At 40.1% G+C, this 15985-nt stretch overlaps 1 protein-coding gene across 7 annotated transcripts in view; it reads right to left on the bottom strand.

Annotated features, from left to right (window-relative positions):
• Positions 1 to 320: 320 nt before the first annotated feature.
• The window catches only part of LOC133483173 (dihydropyridine-sensitive L-type skeletal muscle calcium channel subunit alpha-1-like), a 43647-nt gene continuing 27982 nt past the window's right edge, over positions 321 to 15985 (bottom strand). For 3 of the 7 annotated variants that reach the window (XM_061783948.1, XM_061783950.1, XM_061783952.1), the window contains 11 exons: positions 15452 to 15517; positions 15221 to 15312; positions 11564 to 11723; positions 10774 to 10901; positions 7283 to 7379; positions 3869 to 3971; positions 3447 to 3548; positions 3133 to 3263; positions 2267 to 2389; positions 1887 to 2016; positions 321 to 497 (listed from right to left, as the gene is read on the bottom strand). In XM_061783948.1, the coding sequence (XP_061639932.1) occupies positions 460 to 497; positions 1887 to 2016; positions 2267 to 2389; positions 3133 to 3263; positions 3447 to 3548; positions 3869 to 3971; positions 7283 to 7379; positions 10774 to 10901; positions 11564 to 11723; positions 15221 to 15312; positions 15452 to 15517 (1170 nt within the window). In that variant the 3' untranslated portion in view covers positions 321 to 459. Of the gene's footprint in view, positions 498 to 1681; positions 1739 to 1863; positions 2017 to 2266; positions 2390 to 3132; positions 3264 to 3446; positions 3549 to 3868; positions 3972 to 7282; positions 7380 to 10773; positions 10902 to 11563; positions 11724 to 15220; positions 15313 to 15451; positions 15518 to 15985 lie in introns of those variants that run through there. The other 4 variants (XR_009790045.1, XM_061783949.1, XR_009790046.1 and 1 more) reach the window with 4 other exon arrangements.

The raw sequence follows: 15985 nt of genomic DNA on the forward strand, positions 1-15985 counted from the left end.
GGCGTCGTTTTTCATTAGTGTTTATTATTCTTGCTCATGTTGTCGTGCTCCCTTGTTTCAATAAAGTCCTTGTTTGTTTGCTCAAATTTGTGTGGCTTTGCGCTTACATATTTTTAGTACCAACCATAATGTGTGCAGAATTTAAAGGAAAATTCAATAATTTTATTAAGTTGTCGACAGCACAGTAGGGTATTACGTCTTACTCACAGCTGTGAGGTTCTGCGTTCACTCCTGACACTAATCAGGATGTATAAAACAGCTCAATACTTGTATATGTGTATCTATAATGAGCGCAAGAGCTCAACTGTCTGCCCAGGCCATACATTTTGAATTTGATCTTTATTTATGAATTTATTATGAGTATCTATAATAAGCAACACAACCAAATAAAAGCAGTTCACATTTGTATCCACAAAAAGGGTGCCGTTGCTTCAGTTTTCTTCCTTTAAAAAATGCTCCTTAATTTGCTGAATGTGAGTCATTTCTCCCAGCTGTATCTGTAAAAAAGAAAATAAAAATATAAAATATTTAAATAGGTTGAAAAATATTTGAGTCCGAAAACAAAATGAAACATTCATAAACAGTGGGCCGACTACATGTAAGTAAGTAAGTAAGCAAGTCAGGTCCGGTCACACGTAAAGACAATCGGTCTGTTTTTGTGCCGATTTTGCCCCTTTCTCGACCAAGCACGTCAAGCGCCAGACAATCTCAAGTCTTTAAAATGATCCTATAAGAGTGTCCTTAGGTCTGATGTGTGTTAAGAGTGGCTTCGTCCCGATTTTAGGGTCGACGTGTTCGATATTTACGACTAAAACTCTTCTTGTGTGTGGGGGAATGCCGACTTCTCCCGAGTCCTGACTAGTGAATAGTGATTCTCAGAGCACACCACACACGACAACCAATACTGTTGAAGTCCCTGTTTTTCTTCTCTTTATGTGTGAGGTCTGCAGATAAAATATCTTTTTAAGAGTGCACAAATCTTTTTGTGTGTACCAGGCCTTCGTAAGTAAGTAAAAGTAAGATAAGTAAAGTAAGGGCCCGAGGAACTGAGACAACTACTACACGTGGCCAAAGAAAATGACTGAATGTCTGAATCTAAACTTGTTTTTTTTTTGTGGAAAGAAAACCCAAGAGTGGCATCAATGTACATAATACCCAAGATCTATAAGTGTTTTGAGAACCCGCCAGAGAAACGTGATGCATTTAAGTACATTGCGCTTAAAACTTTTTTTGCCTTCACTTCCAGCATTTATCTAAGACACCACAGATTTTCTGAATAACTCACACAACTACAACATTTTGGGTCTGACACACATGGGCATGCAGGGTGTGGGGGGTGTTAGGTGCCCGGGCACCTCCCCTTTTACCCTTGGTGCCCAAGGTGCCCCTTTGTCATTTTTTTTTTTCTCAAACGCGCCCGAGTCTGCATAAGCCAGTCTGTGGCCTTTTATCAATAAAATCTAATGTAACTGTGTTTAAAAAAAATAAAAATAATAATAATAATAAGTCATCATTTGTTAAGAAAATAATAGTTATACACGTTTGAATAGAGAGAGCATGTGATAGGGGAGTGGCTGTATGAGGCTCACTTTTGCTGGATTTCAAATGTGTTTCTCATCAAAAATTGTGTGTGTGTGTGTGTGTGTGTGTGTGTGGTGGGGATGGTAGGGTCAGAACTCACCATCAGCCTTCATGCTCTGATGGATGAATGCTCACCTACACACCAATGTCTCTTTGACTATAAATCAAAGTCACCATCACTACTGCCATGTGGGAAATTATATTGAAGCAAATCTGACAATGCTGCTTTTTTTTTTTTAAGAATGCAAAGAGTTGTGCTATGCTGCAAAAATGTTAACTCACACAAAGCAGGCATCAATACACACTTTTAGTGTTGTTGTTTGTGGTTCCCTCTGCTATTTGCAGTGGGCGCTGACTTGTAGCCTGGTTGCCACTGGTCATATCACTCTCCATGACAAAGGGATCCGAGTGGTTCCCAAAAAGACTGCCTTGCCTCTGTTTTGGAAAAGTCACCCAGCATATTGTCAGATTTATTTAAGTCGCACAAGCCACTAAAAAGCTCATTTAAAATATAGCAAATCATGGCACATTGAAATAAAAATGGTAATAAACTGTAATATTCATAATTATTTAATCAGAGGGCTTTCACAGAATAACAGACTGTACATACTGTATAGTGTATATTGACTATTTTGACATTCATTCCAACTATTCACTTCTCCTTAATACCGTCTTGCACACTTACCCTGAAGATTTCTTCTACGGCTTCATCAGTAGCTCTGTCCATCTCGTCTTCATTTAGTAGATCACCGGAGATAGTCCGATGGAGCTCTGGAGCAGCCTCGTCGTCAATGTTCCTAAGTCCTGCCTGATAGATTAGATGTATCCACAGTTACGGCATCAATGTGCATTGAAATTTTATTATTATTATTATTATTATTTTCATTTAATGGCAATAAAGAAAGCAATCGTATGTAAGGCAAATAAAAAAAGAAAGCATATGCATGCAGTGAACCAAATCTTTCCAACAAAAGCACCTCCCACCTGAAGTATTGTTTCAGGCTCTTTTGTCTAGTGCAACTATTTTTTATTTTATTCCAGGAAAGGTGTTCTGATGATAATTCAGGTGAGCAGGGGTAACTTTGTTCATCTTAAACGAGACATATCATGCAATTCTCCTGCAAATTAAAACGGTTCCCATGAGTCTTGTTAACACTCACTGCTCACCCCACCATACTAGCTTTGTCTAGTTTGTATCTCATGACAACTACAGGATGAGCAAGGGGGTTGTGAATCATTGGCTCCTTGTGCTCGAGGCGGACCTGAGTCTGAAGAACAAAAGCCAGACTTCATAAGGACACTAAAAACAATAATTCTATTCTCACTTGTGGTGGTGAGACTATAACGTAACACTTTTAAATCAGTGTGCAGAACTGTCCACAAACACATACCTATCATTGGGAAGGGGTATAATAAACATTTTTCAGTCATTGAAAAATCAATATTAAGAGTGAAGAAGAAAGCAAAATACGTAGCATTGTCCCTATTTTGTAGTTTAAAATTAAACACGTTAACTGAAAATTAAAACGTACAATTAAATTAACTGCTTGCCTGTATTTCATTTGTTGCGTTTTTCTTTGTCGGCCTGTAACCATAGTATTCCTCCTGTCTTTTTTTCATTTTCCTGAAATAATCCTGGATTAAGAATGTTGCATAGAATTTCCCCACAGTCACTTCATCATCTGATGGAAAAGAGAAATATAAGCAAGAAAAACAAGAATATACAGTCATTTGTCTTGGTGCAGTGGTCCATTCAAATATGATCGAAATACCAACACCAATAACCAAAAATAAACGTGACCTTTATCTCTGTATGTTTTGTAAGAAACTCAAAAGCTTTTTTGGGCTTTGCTGTCCATGCTAACCTCCTATTGGTGGAATGACTTGGTCCAGCAGTTTCATACTAGTACGCTTCCAGATCTTCTTAATAATTGCTCTCAGCTCCTCATTGGCTTGTTCAAAATTACCTGGACAATAAGAGTGATAGTCATATCAATAAGATGATTTAAATAATACATGAATCATATTTACATGGTATTTAGCTGTCTTGCTTCAGTACAGTGGTTTAGAATGTGATGCATGCAATAATTAGTGAAGAATAATGGCTACTGCTAGATTTAATCAATTCAATCAGGCACCGCCCACTTTTTAACGGCACTTTGCAAGACTCGAGGTAATGTTGTGAATATAATGTGAATTTAAACAAAGCAAAAGATAAAAAATATGATCAGTTGTGATAAATATTATTCCCATAAACTTTGTAAATACTGAAAGAAACATTGCAAACCTTCTGTTTTTATTTTCAGTGCAGTTCTAACCAGGGCAAACAGAGTCGCATTGAAGGTAACTGTTCCGTCATTGTTGAGAGGCATGTTCATGGAGACTAGCCTCTGCAGCAAAAGGAAAGAACAACAAAAAAAATATATATAACCAGTTTTAATTTGTTTTTCTGGTGCTCTTTTAATCTTAAATTTTTTTTAACCTGTTTAAATTTAGATTGAAGGAGCAGATGCATGAATTTCTGTCTGATGTCAAGAGTTTTCATTTCATAAGGTGGTAAAGTCTGTTCATGTATCACAACCTAAATGTATTTTAAGATAAGCAAAGCAACAACGGGCCGCCAATTATTATTATTATTATTATTATTATTATTATAGTTTTCCTTTATTGGATTATTATTTTCTGCTACAGAAATGCAAAATAATAGGTTTAGTGAGGTTTTTTTTACAAAATACATAGGCTAAAATCCATAATTTCCACGACGCCACCGAGTGGGCCGGGCATTTTGAATCGGGCATTTTCTAAATATAAAAAAAATCTAATATTGAAAAATACAGCGCGATGTTAGAGGAGCTGATACGCTTAATTAGCATTGTGTCATCTCATCGTCTCAAGTAGTGGCTTCGGTGAAAACCCAAAATCTAGGCCTACTATGCTACCGGTATAGTATTTTGTTGTTGATCATGATTGTGGTACATGAAGTTAAGTATTAATACATAGTACTTGGTGTCAAAAGTTTGAAACCCACTGCACTGGATAATCCTTACTGTGCACATGCACTCTTGACCTCTTCAGTCTGATTTACACCTCGCACGGATACCAGTTTAACTGTGCTACAAACAATACTGTAGTGGTGTTTACAGTATGCTCTACATAATATTCACACTAAACCTAAATTTAATTTTCAGAAAAAAAAAAGGTAACCATACGTCACTCTGGATATCCATCCATTCATTTTCAGAGCCGCTTCTCCTCACTAGGGTCGCGGGCGTGCTGGAGCCTATCCCAGCTGTCATCGGGCAGGAGGCGGGGTACACTCTGAACTGGTTGCCAGCCAATTGCAGGGCACATAGGAACAAACAACCATTCGCACTCACAGTCATGCCTACGGGCAATTTAGAGTCTCCAATTCATGCATGTTTTTGGGATGTGGGAGGAAACCGGAGTGCCCGGAGAAAACCCACGCAGGCACGGGGAGAACATGCAAACTCCACACAGGCAGGATTGAACCCGGGTCCTCAGAACTGTGAGGCTGACGCTCTAACCAGTCGGCCACCGTGCCGCCACTCTGGATATGTTGTATTTTAAATGATATGCTTTGTTGTTTTTGGGGTTGCGGTCCATCGCAATTTGTTGGTGTACATTCAGTATAAGTGTTGGTGTCTTTAAGGATTCGGTTGCTGTGAATGTTTATTCTTTTCAATGACAGGCCTGTTTAACATTTTATTTCAATGTTTGGATGTGTGCTTGAATGAATTGAATGATACTGAAGTTAATTCAGACTGAAGAGCCATATGAACTGACAGCTTTACCAGCCAATCCAGTTGTACAGACGGGCCACTAAGTGGTATGTGAAGGAATCATTGCCCAAGTACAGCTTTGTTGTATTTAACTAATGTTCAATAAGTTAGTATTTAATGTTTAAGAACAGTTTGTTTTAAAAGATTAATTTTGGTACAATTTTTATATTACTTTTATGTGCAAAACATTTGAATTGAGTCATTTTGTACAGTAGAGGTTTTTTTTTTTTTTTTTGCTGTAGTGTTAAGACTACATACCGTAATGTTATAGTGGCTTACAATCATTTTAAATCTGTCTTGTTGTTTTATTAACACTTACTGTAGGCCTACTATGCTGTTATTTTAATGTCACATCAAATAAAGTTTATTTGTATAGGACTTAATCACCAAAGAGTCTCACAGGGCTTCACAGCCCCACAGTTGATAAAGATTGACGACATCCACTGATCTGACCCCCATTATTCGCCATTTACTCCGCGTTGCCATCGTGTACAGTATATTTTAATCCAAAAGCACAATTTATCTTTAGCCTTGGCGCATGTCTTTTGACATAGATCTGTGACTATCTGACCACCAATAAAGTTATTAAAAAAAAAAAAAAAAGAGGTTGGCAGTGTGTGACACACAACACGTCTGAGACAGACAAGATGTAATGCGTGGATCAGACTACAAGACAAATTTGGTCTTTCACGATTGCATTATTTCAAACTACTGAAATAAAATCTTGTACCACCACATCCCGTCTTCTACGATCACTGGTCTTTGTCTTGTCAACTCTAACGTGACCTGATACACTCGTTACCATGGCGACGACAACACCAATGGATCGCGTTGTACGTATTATAAGAACAAAATGGGGGAAAACGTGTGCTGGTGGACAAAGGTGCTCGGGAGAGGACGTTCATTCAAGGATTCCTTGAGGTATGTTCACGTACTAGCAAGCAGGCAACAAAACGTTATGTAGCCTAGCAAGCTAGTGCTAGCACTAACGGTTGTACGTAAACATGCCGGCGTTGCGTCGAATCATGGTCTAAAGTTTCGGTGTCTGCAAAGTAATTTTATTTCCATAAAGTAATTTAATTACAGTAAGTTAGCACCCATTATTTCTGTCATGTTGTAATGTTGGTTTGACCTGACTGATTAGAATACTCAGAGTATAGTACACGAGTATATACAGTAAATGAACAAGTTCTTTAAATAAACACATTGCTTCATCTTGTGATCGGATCGGTGATCGGTTATTGTTTTTTAAACTCGCTGAACGGTGAACGGTGAGCCGCCCCAAAAATCCTGATCGTGTAAAGCCTAGTAACAACAATAAGCATGCTTAAAAAAAATTTGGTTTTTGCTATTATGCTTCTGATACACCAATTTCCCAGTAATGCAGTTTAAAAGAAGTATATGATAGTCCAACACAAACCAAACAGTCCAGATGCGACAGTGACAAGAAACAGAAAAGGAAAAAAAAAAGTGAGTTTGGTTAAAATGATTATTCATTTCAAAGCTCTGTATGTGTTACGCATATTGAAGAATTGACAATAAAAGCACCTTGAACCTTGAACCTTGAATATTCGATAGGATAATCAATTCTAAAAAGATTCGGAAGTGAGTGCCCTAATGGACACTCGACCCTGGACTGGTCACCAGTCAATCACAGGGCACTAGATCTGACTCATGAGGGTAAGAGTAAGACAACCATCATTAAAAAGTGTGTGTGTGCGAGCGTGAGTGTGTGCGCACATGTGTTTGCATGTTCACAGCACTACCAGAGGAAGTGAACCACAATGACGCAAGTAAGGGCTTATTACTCTGAGGAATAAAAGACTTGATTGAATAAGGTGGTATTTTCATGTGACACTATCTTAGGGGCTTGTGTGTGTTTGCTTGTTCAATGTCTGTACCTTGCAGGCAATACGATGAGGACAAAACTTGCCAAAACCCAAAGGAGGGGGTATTCGCCGTAGAAGTGTCACGACATCAAGATGCTTAATACGCCCCCTAGGGTAAAAACAACAACAACAACAAAACACACGGACAAGTTAAAATATGAATCCATCTATCTATTCAGCCATCTGTTGTACCACATATCATTCAATTGGTTCCCAGCCAATCACAGGGCACATATAGACAAACAAGTATTCACACTCACATTCACACTATAGGACAATTTAGAGTCTTCAATGACCCTTACGTGTATGTTTTTGGAATTTGGGAGGAAGCCGGAGTACTCAGAGAAAACCCACACAGGCATGGGGAGAACATGCCAACTCCACACGTGAAGGCCAGAGTCCGGATTCAAAGCCGTAACCTCAACTATGAGCTGGATGTGCTCATCCCTCGGCCACCATGAATCCAATGAGGCAGCATTAATTAATAGATTATTTTTTGTAAATCACCTTCATGTGTTACCCTCATGTCTGTCATTAAAGACCCAGAAAAGTAATTTGTTTTTTTCTTTCTTCTAAATACATTAAATATGTTTGAAGGTAGCGGCACGGTGGCCGACTGGTTAGAGCGTCAGCCTCACAGTTCTGAGGACCTGGGTTCAATCCCCGGCCCTGCCTGTGTGGAGTTTCCATGTTCTCCCCGTGCCTGCGTGGGTTTTCTCCGGGCACTCCGGTTTCCTCCCACATCCCAAAAACATGCATTAATTGGAGACTCTAAATTGCCCTTAGGAATGATTATGAGTGCGAATGGTTGTTTGTTTCTATGTGCCCTGCGATTGGCTGGCAACCAGTTCAGGGTGTACCCCGCCTCCTGCCCGATGACAGCTGGGATAGGCTCCAGCATGCCCGCGACCCTAGTGAGGAGAAGCGGCTCAGAAAATGGATGGATGGATGGATGGATGTTTGAAGGTAAGTGTTAAAAACGTGCAAAGACTTAGAACAATTTAGCACAGAATTGCTGAGATATTAGATTCAACTCTTTCACCATCTCGGTTGTATGGATTAAAAAAAAAAAGAAGAAAAAAAAAAAAAAAACGGGGCCCAGGGGTGCTCTTGGACTTTTGGCATGAATCAGCCCTCCGCCACTATAGGGTTAGGGTTACCGAGCGCCTTCATTCCATGCAGGTGCTATTCGGCGCAACTGCCACTTCCTTAGTGATAAGAACTTGCATCGTGCAGTTGGCCATCAAGCATGTGCACCCACGCGCGGCGGGATGATAATGTCAAGTCTTCACCCTGGCCAGAGATTTTCATAAGCTCAGTTTTTGAGGACAAAATTATATGTGCTCTTGACCATAGCAATCTGCCAAAGTGACTATAGTGTAAGCAGAGAGAATGCCTATACCCTGTCACTGTGAGCAATGCATAAGCGAAATGGCCAACTGATGTTGTATCCAGACATACCTGCTGTACAAATATGTATTGACCATTAAATCGGGAAATTGTGGATTAATGCCAAGTTTACCTGTCTTTTTAACCATGTGGATCAAACTGTGTCAAACTACATTGCCTGTAATCTTTATTATAATGTTTGAATGTTTGTGTTCTTGCTGTCACTTACGTTTCTGTGCCAATAGAGAATTCTTTGCTTGCTTTTGGGGCACATGCAGGATGTTTCTAGTGTTCAATAAATGTAAGCACAGTGATAATAAATGAGGCACTAAAAATACCGCAATTTCTCGTGTAAAATGCGGACCCATGTATAATACGCACCCCCAAAGTTGATCTCAAAATTCAGGAAAACCCTTCTACCTATGTATAATGCTTTTTTACAATGCATGATTTTTCTTCTACCCATATGATCAAAATAAAGTATTATCTGTACTTTGTTACTTTTTCCCCCCCCAAATTATTATTCAGAAGTGAAGCACTTTATTTCAACACGTAATACTTTCTTTTTTATTTAGTTGCTCTTATTTTGAAATTCACAGCCCTACTTTTATTTAGTAAATGAGAAAACACACAGTTGTACTCATATGTTTGATTACCAAGGCAGAATTTGTAAGATGGGTACAATTCTTTAAAGAAAACATGAAGGGGCAGGCGAAACACATTTTATTTTAATGGGATTCAAATTAAACGATCAAGCATTTCAGAAAAGCATTATCGATAAACACAACATATCCATAAATAAATTAATGCTGGTTGTTGTTCAGTCATCAGTCATATTTAAAAAAAAAATATATATATATTTTAAAAGTTCTTCCAGGGTATGTAAACGTATGAGCACAACTGTACATATATATATATATATATATATATATAGCCATCCATCCATCCATTTTCTGAGCCGCTTCTCCTCACTAGGGTTGCGGGCGTGCTGGAGCCTATCCCAGCTATCATCGGGCAGGAGGCGGGGTACACCCTGAACTGGTTGCTAGCCAATCGCAGGGCACATATTAACAAATCATTCACACTCACAGTCACACCTACAGGCAATTTAGAGTTGTCAATTAACCTACCATGCATGTTTTTGGAATGTGGGAAGAAACCGGAGTGCCCGGAGAAAACTCACGCAGAACTGTGAGGCAGACACTCTAACCAGTCGTCCACCGTGCCGTATATATATATGTATATATATATATGTCATACGTACCCCTGTCATATTGGAACCTTTTCCATAACCACTAGGTGTCTGTGGCATATTAGAATGAAAGTGTACACCTTTCTCATAACCTCTAGGTGGCGGTGGCATTTTAGAATTAAAGTGTACAGCTGTTTCATAACCTCTCGATGGCGGCATACATTTAGAAAATGGGAAAGGTTTTTCCATTTTCCCCTATACCTATGTATAATGCGCACTATTGACTTTTGACAATTTTGGGGGGGAAAGAAATGCGCATTATACACGGGAAATTACGGTAGCTATGTTGATAACATACAGTTCATTAGAAAATTGAATATAGGCACTGAATCGGAAACATTCAGTGAATTACATCTGAGTTATTTGATTATCAGCCGTACCGTACATCCCAGATGTGATATTGGTTTGAATGCACCAAAATGAACTAAACTGAGATTTGGGTTTTAGACTAGCTTGTGTTCCAACACACAGTACCAAGAATCAATTATCAGGTATAACTAACTAACTAACTAACTAACTAAATAAATAAATAAATTGGATGGAATGGTGAGTGACTGGTTAGTACATCTGCCTCACAGTTCTGAGGTCCCGGGTTCAAATCCGGCCTCAGCTGTGTGCAGTTTGCATGTTCTCCCCGTGCCTGCGTGGGTTTTCTCCAAGTACTCCAGTTTCCTTCCACATCCCAAAAACTTGCATGGTAGGTTAATTGAAGACTCTAAATTGCCCGTAGGTGTGAACGTGAGGACAAATGGTTATTTGTTTATATGCCCCCTGCGATTGGCTGGCGACCAGTTCAGGGTGTATGGTAAATAAATAAATAAACATCGTATTTATCATTTAGTGGGGACCTGCAAATACTTACGTGGCCTCTGGATCATATTCTGCCCATATTTTCTTGAACTCATCCAAGTGCTGGGGGCCCAGAATGGACCAATCGCGGGTCAGATAATCAAAGTTATCCATAATGACAGCCACAAACAGGTTTATAATCTGTTGATGATGTGAGCAATATTGCCATTAGAGTTGGTTAGAGTGATTTAAAGATAAAATTACATTCTTCCATTCCAAAAAAAAAGAGGAAAAACTAAAACTAATTTGGCATCTCTGTGAGTGAGCTCGTATTTGGGATGTAATATTATCTCTAGGGTACCTCAGTAAACGTGAAATATGAATTAAAATTGTCCATGCATTTCTGAGTTCCAGATGTTTTTCTGCCAAAAGGCCTGAATTCAGGTCATTCGAATTTCTCAAGCATATCTACATCACTAGTAAAGTTCTCCGCCTTCCCTTTTCACTCCCGAGCCAGCGCTGTCAACATAACAAACACATGTGCTCTTACAAGTGGGTCTTCTACACGGAGGCAACCAATCAGAGGAAAGGGGGTGGCCAATTATGGACAAAGCAGATAAAAAAAAACTTGGTCAAGCAGATGTAGCTCTCAGAGGGGCCTTTTCTAGACACTCGTATGACAAAACCAAGATATTTTTTGAAATGAAATTAACACTTTTATACTAAGTCTGTGTTAAAGAGTCACTCTATGGAGGTCTAAATAGCCAAAATACGGGACCTTTAAACAATGTCCTACCTTTTAAGCAGACTTTATGTACACTTTTTCATGCTGAATAATAGTGTGATTTTTTTTTCCATCTCACCAGAAAAGCACATAACATGTAGAAACTCATGAAGTAAATGATGGCAAAGTTGGATCCACAGGTGAACTCTTCTCCAGGTAGGTAATCTGACTTGGCATCACATTTCTTTCCATACATGCTTCCGAGCATCACCTCATGCCATGCTTCCCCTGTTGCACATCTGCGGAGCAAAAAAAGAGAACATCTCCAAGTCATATCCTGAGACTGAGAACAGGAATAATACATGTAAGCAGATCTTGTTGTATTTAATTTTCTGTAATTCACACTGCAATGTCTTACAGTAGTTGGCCACTTGTGTCATTTCAAAATGTGATCCTGATTCACCAAGTAATTTGCTTAAAACTCACACAAGATTAAGATTGGGTGTAAATAATATGAAGTTTAACTGTCAGTGCATATAGATTAAGGTAGAGTGGTGTTGACAAGGGGTATCACTTCAGGCATGAAGCGGTCTAGGTTCTCTGTTCAGTGAGAATAGTGTATGTCTTGTTCGCGCAGCCTCTATTTAGGTCCCTCTCAGGTTTCTCTTTGTTATTATTTACAAATCATTATGCCACATTCCACCTATTCATCCTCTTCAGCTTATCTGGGGTCGGGTCACGGGGCAGAAGCCTAAGTCGAGGGGGCCAGGCCCAGCTTGCCCTCTCCTCAGCCATTTCACCTGGCTCCCCAGGTTGGGATCCTGAGGTATTCCCAGGTCAGCGGAGAGTCTCCTCCTGGTGGGACATGCCAGAAAAAACTCCATGGGGGTGACGTCCAGGAGGCCTTCTAGCCAGATGCTCAACTCTGAGCTCCTCCCAGAAGACCGGGCTTCTCTCCTTATCTTTAAGGAGAGTCCACCTTGGGAAGAGAGTCCACCTGCATCTGTGATCTTTTTATTTATGTCACTACCCACAGCTCATGACAATAGGGCTTTGGTCACTTTAAACAAATTCAAAATACTGGCAGCAATGCAGACTAAACTTTGGCGTTGGTTGGATATGGGACTGTACTGAGCGATCAATGGGGTCCAATTCACAATACTCTCAGAGCACCACCCAGAGGACTCCATTAGGGACACGGTCAAATGTATTCTCCAAATCAAAAAAGCACAATCCCATGCACCCTCCCGTACCTGCTGTAGAACTGATCCAAGACGGAAACCAAAATGTTCCTCCTGTATCCAGCGTTAGAGTTCCTGACGTACCCTCCTCTCCAGAACTGCCGAACAGACCTTACCAAGGAGGCTGAGGAGCGTGAGCCCCCTGTAGCGTGTAGTTGTAACCCCTCCCCCTTCTTAAAAGGTCAGTAGCAACCAATCCCCACCGCATGCTCACTGGGAACCGGAACCAAAACCAATCAACCATAAGTCTAGTGTAACGTGTTTTTTATGCTATTTTTTTAGTGCATTTGATTTAAAGATGCCTTTCAGCGCACAAGACTCGATAAAATCAATAAAAAAAATAAAAAATCAAGACTAGGAGGTGTATGAAATTATGAATAGATATGTGTTGAGTTTGGCTTGCAGAGGGAAATAAGATTCTGTAATATGCAAGTCAGTTTTTAATGATTTCAATGGGAGGGGAGCAGAGTGTACTGAATGCTGTCACGGCCGAACGGTGCAAGACATGCTGGTAGTTGGTATAATGTTGGATACAGTTCCATTTACACAATACACTGAATCCACCCCGCTCACCCACAATACCGCCTCCATCCTTGTCCACATTCTCGTCAGCTCCTTTCTTTACTATTCCTTCACAAGTCCCTCCACAAGTTTTAATTGGTCCAGAAATCCACTGCACGCATCATCACTAAAACCTCTTCATTGCCCCATATCACCCCCATCCTGTCGCAACTCACAAAACAACTGAATCAAATTCCTCCTACCTTCAGGGCAATCCAAAACCTTGCCCCTCCATATTTGTCTGACCTCCTCCATATTGTCACTCCAGCCAGCACACTCAGATCCTTCTCCTCCATCAACTTGACTGTAACCCATGCCCGTCGAGCTGGACCATGAGGAGCAGAGCTTTCAACCACTCTCCTCACCAGCTCTGGAACTCTCTGCCGCCTGACCTCTGCATTTCTGACAAAAGGGTTGCCTACACACTCTAAAAGTACTGCCTTGCATTTTTTTCCACAGTATTCAATGTATAAAATACATTATTATTATTATTATTATTATTATTATTATTATTATTATTATTATTATTATTATGGCAGCACAATGGATGACTGGTTAGCACATCTGCCTCACAGGTCTGAGGACCGTGGTTCAAATACGGGCCCCGCCTATGTGGAGTTTGCATGTTCTCCCCGTGCCTGTGAGGGTTTTCTCCAGGTGCTCCGGTTTCCTCCCACATCCCAAAAACATGCACGCTAGGTTGATTGAAGACTCTAAATTGCCCGTAGGTGTGAATGTGAGTGCGAGTGGTTGTTTGTTTCTATGTGCCCTGTGATTGGCTGGCGACCGGTTCAGGGTGTACCCCGCCTCTCACCCAAAGATAGCTTGAAGATAGATTGAATCTCTCTGGGTGGACAGTCTGTCAATCTGGGTGGGCCTGTGCACATCCAAGCCCGCCCATAGCTCCGCCTCTGATTCACACACAGTGTTTTGATTGGGTGATTGTTTTGATTAGCCTATCTTCAAAGCTGCTGCCAAACCATTTAGGTTAATTTAGGGTTCAGTTTCTTGCCCAAGGACACTTCCACTGCAGACAGTCGGAGCTGGGATTTAAACCACGGACAATTCGGTCACTGGATGACCCACTCTGCTGAGTGAGTGAGCCACAGCTCTTGCTGTCGCAATGGATAAACTGTTTGTTTTGGAAAGTGTAGACTGCTATCCGGCTAGAATAATTTGTTTATGTCTCTGCTAAGTTTGAGAAAGTTTGCACTAAACCAGGATAAGAGCTCACTGATGCAGTCTGTGATGTAAGGGGGGTGGGCGTTGGGTTTGCTTTGGAGATTTAGGGCAGGGGCACACCTGTGGTGACTGGAGATAGCTGTGGTGTGAATGGTTCAAGTGGAATGAGGACCGAAAAGTAGTAATTCAACCACTTATATGGGATTAGGGAGATGCCAATTGAGATGAGTCTACTGAGGAGGAGGACACATGCTCGTGTGTCCAAGTTTTGTAGATTGTTTCAGAGACAAGTGGATAATCTATCTTCATTCCGTGTAGAATTTCACACTGCACCTATGTTCAAAGCTGAACTAAAGCTTAAAAATTAAAAGTTACCCATGAGCATTGGCAGCAAGTCCCGCCAGTGTTCACTAAGACTCGAAGTCAATGTCCTGTTTTCAAAAAGGTAGATGTTTTCTTGTGATGATTTTTGGGCCAAATGAGCCAAAGGAAATGCCACCTACTGTGATTATGAGTTTAATTTAAAACAGGTCTTAGCATATGCAAAATGAGTGGTCCACTTAAAAAATAAAAAAAATAAAATAAAAAAATAAATTGCCCAAAATTTTATGATTTCATGCCAAAAAGGTCTCTTAGCATTCAATTTTTTAGCGCAAGATTGAGTTGATTTGAAATCTAAGTATTTTACTCAAATGGAGTCAGACAATTAGTGCAACTGCCCGATAATTATTAATAATAATAGATCTGAAGCTCTTGTTCAACATTCCAATCCAACGTATTGTACCATTTCTGCATTGAACTTTGCCACTCACCTGAATAACAGCAGCACAGCCTGCGGAAAAGTCTGGAAGTTGTTGTTCCTGTTGATGTATGTACCATCAACCAAAGCAATTTTACCAAATATCTGGAGAGAAAATGCCATCAAAGTGAGGATAGTCTTCCCTTTCCCAAAGACTTTAGTTTAATGGGCCACATTCCAATGTATATACTGCTTAGTTGTATATTGTATATTGCACACACATGCAAGGTATGTCTTTTCCTACCTGCATTCCAACAACAGCATATATAAAGAACAGCATTAGAATGAGCAGCGCAACATAGGGAAGAGCCTGCAACAAAAGGACAAATGAAACATAAAACAACACTATGCATTAAATTCAACAAAATAAAATATAAATGAATGGAATGGAGCATGTTTGCGCATATTTGAAAGGTTTTGGGTTAGTCGCTACATGGGCCCCCTGTGCTTTCGTCAACGGTTGTCGTCAGGCACTCCGGTTTCCTCCCACATTCCAAAAAACATTTATTAGGTTAACTGAGGACTTCCTGTAGGTGTGAATGAGATTGTGGATTGGTGTTTGTCTGTATGTGGGCTGACATTGGAATTGGTCCAATGTGGAGTCTGGGGTTTAGTCAGGGTGTAGGGTGCCTTTCACCTGGAATCAAAAACAACGTGTGAACCCAAATAGATAGAGCGCTCTGTATGTTTGTAGTTTCATATCATCTTCAATATTTATAAGTCCATTACAGCTTGCTTGTAAATGTTAATATATTTTTTTTTGTAAGGCCTTGTTTGT

The sequence above is a fragment of the Phyllopteryx taeniolatus genome, chromosome 9 (assembly GCF_024500385.1).
Source record: "Phyllopteryx taeniolatus isolate TA_2022b chromosome 9, UOR_Ptae_1.2, whole genome shotgun sequence".
Lineage (NCBI taxonomy): Eukaryota > Metazoa > Chordata > Actinopteri > Syngnathiformes > Syngnathidae > Phyllopteryx > Phyllopteryx taeniolatus.